The sequence below is a fragment of the Protobothrops mucrosquamatus genome, unplaced genomic scaffold, assembly GCF_001527695.2.
Source record: "Protobothrops mucrosquamatus isolate PMUCROS unplaced genomic scaffold, P.Mucros_1.0 scaffold_198, whole genome shotgun sequence".
NCBI lineage: Eukaryota > Metazoa > Chordata > Lepidosauria > Squamata > Viperidae > Protobothrops > Protobothrops mucrosquamatus.
In genome coordinates, this window is record NW_015386274.1 from 940,070 (window position 1) to 950,636 (window position 10,567).

General features: G+C 43.6%; 1 protein-coding gene across 1 annotated transcript in view; it reads left to right on the plus strand.

The window, feature by feature from the left end:
* The first annotated feature begins 1,768 nt into the window (after nucleotides 1–1,768).
* Nucleotides 1,769–10,567, plus strand: part of PPEF1 (protein phosphatase with EF-hand domain 1) — a 55,945-nt gene continuing 47,146 nt past the window's right edge. The window contains exons 1-2 of the mRNA XM_029285980.1: nucleotides 1,769–1,820; nucleotides 6,454–6,581. Coding sequence (XP_029141813.1) covers nucleotides 1,769–1,820; nucleotides 6,454–6,581 — 180 coding nt within the window. The remainder of the gene's footprint in view (nucleotides 1,821–6,453; nucleotides 6,582–10,567) is intronic.

A 10,567-nucleotide genomic window follows, 5' to 3' on the forward strand; every position in this document is an offset into this window, starting at 1 on the left:
ACATCCTAATTGATAGTACTGATTTGGTTCTGTCATCTATATAGCAGGAATATATTTCACATTTGAGTTGTGAATTTTTTTAAAAAAATTATCACAATCACATTAGTTTTAGCAAGACTTGTTTATTGTAGCTTATTGACTACCACAGAAAAGCATCAATTAAGCTTCCCCATCTTTAGGAGGTGAGGAATTCAGAAGGCCTCTTGGGTCCTAGAGTACACAAACACCACCTTTAGATGAAGCTGTAAACATTGTAGTATATGATGACTGCTTTCCAATCCATATACCTAGTTGCTTATTAATTCCTTCTTTCTGAATCCATTTGGCCTACTGCTTCATTATTTTTGTTAAGGGTTTTGGTAGCATAGTAAAAAAAAAACAGGACCTCAAACCCTGTTAGATGAAATCATTTTTTTATTTACATTGTGATGTAATAAGTACTCATGTATAACATGACTGATAATTGTTATGAAGTTTTTTGAGGAACACAGAAGCTTTGGGAAGGAAACAGTTGATCTTATGTTATTTTGCCATCTGTGGAAGTGGGAAAAATGTTTTTGTGCTTTAGAAGTAAAAAAAAAATGTAAGGGAAAGTGGGGAACTCAGACAAAGAAAAATATTATTTTTTAAAAAAAAAATGTTTTGATTCAGCCTCAAAGCAGCAACATGCTATTTTCAGAACAGGTGTAAAAGCCAGTGTACTATTACACAATGTGCTATTTACATTATGCTATGGTAAAGGTATCTTTAAAAATACTAGAGACAATAATAAGAGTGATTTAGTTGAAGGTACATCCTTATCTTTGCAAAGTAACCAATTAACTTCTCATTGCAGCACTCTTAAATAGACAGGAACTCTCAAGGCAAATTACAGGAGAAACTGAATTTCAGAAGTAGACCAGGTTTTGAGGTTGCTTCCATTATCCATAGGTAATTACTAAATTGTGGTGTTGTCTGTTCCTGCTACTGGTCTGAACTGGCAATTGGGTAGCCAGGCAATGTCTATAAACCCTAAATTTGATATTGGTGAGGGGTTTCTGTCCAGCTGTGGAAAAAGCTTAATATTGGGGGGGGGATATGAGGCTTATAAAACAGATGGCAAATGGTATCAGCAAACAGTATGGGCATATCTGAAATTTCTGGAGCTTTAAAAAAACCTGTGAAATGCCTGCATTACAAAATGGTAGGAAACTCAAAGGGTCTCTGAGTGCAGAAAAATAGGACTCTGAGGCCCATATGGTTCTGGGACCACAAGTTGCTCATTCCTGCTTTTATGTGCCTTGGTTACATTTGTCCATTAGTGATCCTACTGAAATACCTCATTTTAGAGATAGACAGGAGGGGAAATTGAGAAAACAATCCATTGCCTATATGTATATAATTGTATTGAACTACTACAATATAATTCCATTGAACTTTTTTTCCTCAATAATTACATGACAATTCTCTGCCTGCCTGATTCTGATCCTGGGATGTAAAGAGAGTCATCCATGTTAAACTGACAGGACAATAGCTACAGAACAGTGAACCCTCCTACTTTCACTGGTGTATGGATGACTCAGGTAATTATATTCCATTGTGCCTTAGCAGCTGACAATACAAAATCAATGTTCGTTGCATTCTTTTTTATTAGGGAAAATGAAGAACTGATTCATTACAGCATATTGAGATTAATATAAAGAACTGCAGTTGGATCGCTATCAGCTAAAGAATTCATTCAGAATGAGGATAATTTAAACCAGCAATCCAGCCTTTACTTTACTGAGTCATGGGATGTGGCAGTTCTGGTACAAAAAGCCAAACAAATAAATCAGAAAAAGGTAAAACTTGCTTGTGCAATACAATGTTCTATGACAACAAGTAATATTATTGCACTTTCTTAATTTGTAATTTTGTGGTTGTATGATTTGCATATGTTTTGTCATTTGTTTTATATTCTGTGTGTAAATATATAACAATCTAGGTAGACCCATCTCTCTATTTTCATACCTTATTGTTTTGAGTGGGATCCAGCATTTCTACAAAGTGATTGGTGAGATGTGAGATATAAAAGATTGAGAATCACTGGCATGTAAGGCACATTAAGATCAAGAAACAGGAGCTTTTACCCAAAGTCCTGTAATTTATTTAAAGGTTCAATTCTGTATTTTAGTCTTCCTCATCAAGGTTCCTTCGTATCTGGGAGTAAGTTTTGCCAAACTTTTGAATACGTTCAAGTAGAATTGAATTGCACTAATTTATCTTATCTTCTTCCATCTGCCTTTTCCGTAGTTTATATTACTGTAGTTTATATTACAACTTAGCTGTTTCCCCTAAGGGTTCAAGTATGTAATAAGGAAGTAGAGATAAAAAAATATAATAAAATTAGAAGGAGTTACAAAAAAAACCCCTGGAAAACTGTAAGAACAGTAGTGAAAATTCATTAACTTCCTGAAACATGCTTAACTTATATCCTGCACCTTACAATAAGCACACAGCAAGCACTACAAAACCAGTGTGTCAGACTGGCTACAGCCTGCTCCCTAGGAAAGAATGACCCTTGACTCCATAGGTGTAGAGAAAAGGTACTTTTACTAGAGATGCTAGTAAAAGAGAGCCACTGGACTTAGGGGTTGCTTTGGCGTATTAGCAGTCAGCGGCGTGGTGCCCTTCCTTCCCACATTTGAAGCAGCCTGTGGGTCAGCATTTGGGGCTGAGGTTGTGCCCAGGTGTTCTCTTCTGCAACAGGGAAGAATGGCACCATCTGTGGGCATTGCAGCTGCAAGACCTGGGCAGGTTGATTTCCACCTCCTCGGCTAGCACGTACCACTGGCAGAGGGTTGTGGGCCTCCTCGTGAGATGCAGATGTTGTATACATTGTCATTGAGCCCATCTTGGAAGCATTCTATCAGGACGTCTTCCAGCCATTCAGCTAGCCAGAACTCTTCATTGTAAGCTACAACCCACCCACCCCCCGTGACCCTGGTTGATAGTTTTGATGCAGGGTCACATCTTTCATTGGGCAAGTGGGTCCTTGAATCTTTTGTGCAGAGCCATCATGAACCAATTGAAGCTTCAGAACTCTGGCGCATCATCATTGTGGAGGAATACCATCCACTCCATTGTGGTGCCTTCCAGAGCCATGGTCGTGCAACTGACCCAGGCTGCTTCGATAGACAGGTCCACTCCATACTCTTGCATGTAGTCTACATGGGTGAGGAAAAATCCCAGTTGCTTTGGGTCTCTTCCGTACTTCAAGCCCAGGGCTGGGGCCTCAGCGCCCCCTGGAAGATGAACCTCCTTGTGGCAAGGGCTATGCTGCTTGAGTGGCTGGTGGTGGGGCTGCCTGGATTTGAGCGGGTCCAGGTGAGATTGTCGCCCCTCTGGCCATGGCCAGTTGCACCGTGGTGCCATCTCCCACTGGTTCCAGTACCATTCAAGGCTTGGTTAACTGGTCAAGAAGTTCGCCGGGTCCCAAAGGTATCTCTCAGTACTCTTCAGGCTTGCTCCACTAGGTCCTCCTGCTCAGCCAGCTCCCCTTGGATTTCTTCTTCGCCCCAATTGACACGCTGTTTTTGTCTCTGGGCTCCAGGGCTTCCCCTTGTGTACGTTACCCTGAAAGGTTTTCCCTCTATCTTTTGTCCCCAGGGTGAGTGACTACCAGGGCTTCGGCACCTCCTCATTGATGCGCACGTTCCCCAGCTCCTCTTTTGGGCGATGTGGTTTGGTGGGGGGTGGGCACGAGCTCCAGCCTCTTCCAAGCCACTTTCATGGCTTGTCATTTTTTTGTTCAGTCCCCTCAGTAGACATTGGTCTCCTGGTTGACTGTTACAGCAGAGCTTGCCTACTGTCAGATTGGCCACAGCCTGCTCCCTAGGAAAGAACGACTCTTGACTCCATAGATGCTAGAGAAAAGGTTCTTTTACTAGAGTTGCTGAGTGCAGCACGAGTGAGGCAAGCTCTGAAGAAAAACCATGTGAAAATCATATATTGAAAGCAACCCCCAATGTCCAAAACCCTTCCCCCAGTGAGAGTAGTCCAATCAGGCTCTGTTCCGATGTTTTGGGAACCTGGTGCTTCGAGCACTGTTGTAAATTCCTTTCCCAGGGCTGGCATCCTTGAAAGCAGGAAGATGGCTCGGTTTGGCACCTCTGGTTCGTGTTAGTGTCCGTACCCCCCAAATTCTCACAGCATTCTTTCACATCTCCAGCACTCCTCCCCTCCCAATTGCCCCCTCCTCCTTGGTTATGGCAGTTGCTAGCTAGCTTCAAAGAAAGTGAAGTTAGGCATCTGACACAGTATATGACAGTAAAAAAAAAACCTTTTAAAATAAAAGCATAATAAAATTAGTAAGATGTACAAAGGAAAAAAAAGAGCAAGCTTGTAAACAGTGACATGCTGGATTTTTTTTTCTGTTTCATATTCTGTAATACTTTATATTGGAGCTGTGTTTGTTTGATTCATATAACAAAATTAATGTATCATAATAATATCGCTTCACTATTCCAAAGGAAAATGTTTTGCAAATGTACTCACCAATGCAATGAAAACAGGTCCCATATGCAGAGCTGATGACTCTAAAGCTATTGGAAAGGGAGGGGGGAAAACAAAGAAGACGTCAATGGAATCTCTTTTAATGTTAAAAGTATACATGAGGATTTTCTGTGATTGCCTAATTTAGTCATTCCAAGGATGTTTGGTACCTGTATGAAGGAAAAACATGCATGAAGATGTTCTCCATAAGGGTTTTGTAGGAAGTTGCTGTAAGTACATGTGTTTGCTCACCTGGACACCAAATGTTGTTGAAGGAAGGAACAGGATGGAGCGAGGAAGGAAGGAAGGAAGGAAGGAAGGAAGGAAGATTAATTTTCTCTTTGAAGCCTTTATGTCCATTATCACTCTAACATTAATCTGAATTCTTTCATTGATTAGATAAGTTCAGTTATAGCATTTCCATATAGCTCTAAAGAAATTTTGTTTTAATTTAAGAGATATTGTTATTATTTTATTTTTATTTCTTTTATACTGTGTTTTTATTTCCTGTGTTTTATTTCTTTGAGTCACCATGTGCGAGTAGGTGGCAATATAAATTTTCCAAATAAATAAGTAAATAAAAATTCAAGGTGAACAGTAAAACAGAAAAGTCCTCCCAATGAAATTACAGGCTGTGTGATAACTTGTTAATGGTTTCCACCCCAGGCGGCTTCTGCATGGAAGAGTGGAGCTTGTAGAGTATATTAGAAGACAAGAGTTGAGCACAGATAAGACGGGAAAGCTTTAATATTCAAAGAAAATAACAAAATCAAAGGATAGAAAAGCAAAAGGATCATGAAATTAATATATTTTAAAAGGGGGGACAATATACTAGTCACTGAGTATTGGAAGAGGTGAAAGCAAGGTGTGTGTCACATTTCAATATTTTAGAATTTCATTCTCTAACTTATAGATATTTCAGATCATATCATACGTGATCACAATATTTCCCTTCAACACCAGATATTTATATGAATTCTTGGAAAGTTCAGCAATGCCTTAGATACCTGCTGTCTTCTGAATCTTTCAGTTTGCTCCTTCAGGCATATTGAATATGGGCAATTCCTCTTGGGAAGTGCTTTGGTGGACATCATTGATAAGATACCTTGAGTCTTGATTTATCATCTTAATAACAAAGCAGTATTTCTATTTGAATGAGAATTGGAATAATGAAACTATGAGCAATGATAAGAGCAATGCTCCAAGGGCAACACAATCCTCTGCCAAGTCTGTCATAGTAAAGGCAGGTTATAACTTGTTTGATATGATATGTATGCCTCTTAACAACTTAGTTTGTTCTACACATAGCAAAATTTAGTTTTGCTAGCACTGAATTTAATGATACCTACAGTATATTTAGCTAGGTATTTCCAGGGCTTTTTTTTCTCATAGAATGCCCAGAACGGAGTTCCGGCACCTTTTTTGGATGGAACCTTGTAGGGTAGGCAAGGCAGGTTGTATGACGTGTGTGAGTTCCGGCACCTTTTTTTTTTTTAAGAAAAAAAGCACTGGGTATTTCTATAACTGTTAGCACCTTTTAAAACATATAGTACACATTGTCTAGGTTGCTAATGTCTTCAGGTTTGAAAAATTAGGAGTATTCATTTACAAAAAGTCAGGTCAATGAAAGCCTTAAGATTCTGTGTCACAGAATTCAATACTATCTGCTAATCTGTGTATCTACTTTTTACAATGATACAAAGGATCTCAAACATTACCCTACAAATTATAATAAAATTACCATTGTGTTTGAGTTGCAGTGATATTTATAACCTTATTGATTACCCTTCTGTATTTTACAAGAAACCATGTAATAGAAACAAATATGAAATACAGGCTCCATGAATTTCATTCATTTTAAAACTCTAGAGCCAAAAATCTGCACAAATAATTAGTTGTCGCCAATTAATCTTATTTTGGGGGCACATCCTGTTTTGACAGCTATTAAAGCAGCTATCCTTATTCAAAGATGGTATCGGTCTTACATGGCCCAGCTAGAAATGAGGCGTCGATATTCCCTGACTATTTTCCAATCAATTGAATATGCAGATGAACAAGCACAAATGCAGGTTTGTATTCTACAACATTTCTTTGCCACAAACAGTTAAATCAAGTATACCATGATTTCAGAGGAAGTTCTCTATAGTTTTTGTGTCTCTTACTTTTGTATATATTTACACATTAGAAATTGTACAGAATATTCATAGCTCAGGTAGATTTAGGCAGATGTTACTATTTTGGTAATAAAACCTCTGGGAGTCAAGCAGCAAATACTTCATATTGTTTAAGGCTTGCAAAATAATGCCATATTGTTGGCTTTGTAACTGGTATCTCAGGACAGTAATAATATAGTAGAAATATAAATATATAAGTTTATAAATATAACTGTATTTCTACTGTATTATTATATACCAGTCTTTTTTCAAGTGGATTTTAAACAATGCTAGTTTTCATATGACTGAAAACATTTGCCTCTTCCTAAAAGCTGACTTTTTAAAAATGCACACTGGATCCAGGTGTTTCTAGCATTTAATCAAGTCTGGAATGCAAATGTTAAGGACCTTGAAGCTGGCCTTAAATCAAGTTATGACATTGGCACATACAGCACAGTATTGGGGGTGGTTTGCAAGGTTTCAGGAAGGACTTTTTCAACTCTAATGGATAATGCTGAAGATATAGACTTGGATCTTCTGCATGTGCAGTTCTATCACTGTTGCAAAGATTTAGCGCAAATAAACCTTTTGTTCTTATATATGTTACAGTACTTAAATAATGGAACATTTTAGAGCACAGTTTTAAGTACATGGCAGAATGTTATATTGTATCTGCAATGTGTTTAAAGTTGCACTGTAAAATCTTAGACCAGGGCTTTTAAACTGGTGGTACGTGTACCACCAGTGGTACATCGGCACCTGGCAGGTGGTACACGACTGTCCTAGAGAAGTGGTAGCAGGGGAGGGGGATGAGCTGAAGCAGTGACAGCACTGCACAAGCCTGAGCGACAGATGGCTAGAGCTGCAGGGCTGTCAGGGCTTTGCAGAAGCGCTACAATCAGCGCCAGGTTTCAGCTGAACGGCGATTCTGCAAGGCTCAGCAGAAGCACCAGGATCAGTGCTGGGCTCCAGCTGATCGGTGCTTCTGCAGGACTGTCAGGGCTCAGGAGAAGTGTCCAGATAAGTGCCAGGTTCCAGCTGATTGGTGATTTTGCAGGGTTCAGCAGAAGCACCAGAATCAGTGCCAAGCTCTAGTTAATCAGCACTTCTACAGGGCTCAGCAGAAGTGACGATCAGCTGGAGCCCAGCGCTCATAATAATCCAGAGTGATAAGCAAGTTGCTATAAAAGTGAACAAGAAGAAGCCAGGAATCCAGGTAATCAAAAAGATCTGCAGGTGAAGCTGGGGTTCATTGCAAACGTAGCTTCAAATCAGTGATGGATTGACACTCCCACTGGGGCGGTGGAATTTTCTTCAATCTGGAAACATGGATCCATGCTTTGATGCCCTTGACATTAGCCTCTGTGGGTGAGCTGAGAAGAACTTGGTGGGACTTGACAATTTGGTAGTTGCTCTCAGGAAGTGTTCCTTTACTCGAATCCACTCTCCAGGCTGGACACACGGTGATGCTGTTTCACAGCCCTGCAGAATCACCGATCAGCTGGAGCCCGGCACTAATCCTGGTGCTTCTGCTGAGCCCTGCAGAATAACCAATCAGCTGGAGCCCAGCGCTGATTCTGGTGCTTCTGCTGAGCCGCCCAGAAGCGCAAATCAGCTGTAGCATGGTGCTGATCCTAGCGCTTCTGCTGAGCTCCACAGAAGCACCAGGATCAGCACCGAGCTCCAGATGATCGGCACTTCTGTGGAGCTCAGCAGAAGTGCCAGGATCAGTGCTGGACTCCAGCTGATTGGTGCTTCTGCTGAGCCCCACTGAAGCACTGATCAGCTGGAGACTGATACTCATCCTGGTGCATCTGCTGAGCCCCGCAGAAGCACCAATCATCTGGACCCTGGCACCATCCTGGGATTCTGCTGAGCCCCACAGAATCCCCGATCATCTGGAGCCCAGAGCTGATCCTGGCGCTTTTGCTGAGCCCCGCAGAATCCTCGATTATCTGGAACCCAGCGCTGATCCTGGCATTTCTGCTGAGCCCCGCAGAATCCCCGATCATCTGGAGCCCAATGCTGACCCTGGCGCTTCTGCTACGCCCCACACAAGCACCAATCATCTGGAGCCTGGCACTGATCCTGGCACTTCTACTACGCCCCGCACAAGCACCAATCATCTGGAGCTTGGCACTGGTCTTGGAACTTCTGCTGAGACCTGACACCCCTGCAGAATCACCAATCAGCTGGAGCCCGGTGCTGATCCTGGCACTTCTGCTGAGCCGCCCAGAAGAGCTGATCAGCTGGAATCCAGTGCTGATCCTGGCGCTTCTGCTGAGCCCCGCAGAATCACCGATCAGCTGGAACCTGGTGCTGATCCTGGCGCTTCTGCTGAGCCCATAAGAATCACCAATCAGCTCCAGCCTGGCGCTGAACCTGGTGCTTCTGCTGAGCTGCCCAGAAGCGCTGATCAGCTGGAGCCTGGTGCTGATCCTGGCGCTTCTGCTGAGCTGCCCAGAAGCGCTAATCAGCTGGAGCCTGGTGCTGATTCTGCTAAGCCCCGCACAAGCACCAATCATCTGGAGCTGGCACTGGTCTTGGTGCTTCTGCTGAGACCTGACACCCCTGCAGAATCACCAATCAGCTGGAGCCCGGTGCTGATCCTGATGATTCTGCTGAGCTGCCCAGAATCACCAATTAGCTGGTTCCTGGCGCCAATCTTGGTACTTCTGCTGAGCTGCCCAGAAGCGCTGATCAGCTGGAGCCCAGTGCTGATCCTGGTGCTTCTGCTCAGTCTCGCAGAATCACCAATCAGGTGGAATCCGGTGCTGATCCTGGCGCTTCTGCTGAGCTGCCCAGAAGCAGTGATCAGCTGGAACATTGTGTTTCTGCTGAGCCTCGCAGAGGCGCCAATCCTCTAGAGCCCACCGCTGATCCTGGGACTTCTGCTGAGACCTGACACCCCTGCAGAATCACCGATCAGCTGGAGCCCGGTGCTCATCCTGGTGCTTCTACTGTGCCCCACAGAATTGCCAATCAGCTACACCCCAGCACTAGTCCTGGCACTTCTGCTGAGACCCGACACCCCTGCAGAATCACCGATCAGCTGGAGCCTGGTGCAGATGCTGGCGCTTCTGCTGAGCCCTGCAGAATCGCTGATCAGCTGGAGCCTGGTGCAGATGCTGGCGCTTCTGCTGGGCCCTGCAGAATCGCCGATCAGCTGAAGCCTGGCACTGATCATGGCGCTTTTGCTGAGCTGCGCAGAAACGCCGATCAGCTGGAGCCCGGCGCTGATCCTGTTGATTCTGCAGGGCTCTGCAGAAGTGCCAGTATCAGCACAGGAAGGAAGGAAGGAAGGAAGGAAGGAAGGAAGGAGATGGGAATGTGAAGGAGGGAGGCACGGAGGGAGGGAAAAAAGGAAGGAAGGAGATGGGAATGTGAGGCAGGAAAATAAGGGGAGGAAGGAAGGAAGAAAGGAAGGAGATGGGAATGAGAAGGAGGGAAAGGGAGGGGACGAAGGAAGGAAGGAATGAGATGGGAATGTGAAGTGTGGAGGGAGGGAAAAAGGAAGGAAGGAAGGAGATGGGAATGCGAGGCAGGAAAATGAGGGGAGGAAGGAAGGAGATGGGAATGAGAAGGAGGGAGGCAGGGTGGGAGGGAAAAAGAAGGAAGGAACCCCCCCCCCAGATGATAACCACAATGCTAATGTGGCCCTCAATGAAATTGAGTTTGACACCCCAATATAAAAGGTTAAGTGGGACTTCCGGTGGCAGGCGACTTCGCTGGACGCAGCTGTTTGCTGCTCCCGCCTGCTTCTGCGTAAAAGCCGTTTTGACAGCCTGCATCAGCTGTCAAACGGCTTGATACCTTTCCCCTGGGCATAGGGGGATAGGTGAGCTGCCCGAGGTAGGAGTTGAGTTCCCGAGTCGTCCCTTGTGGACGATGTAGGTGAGAAC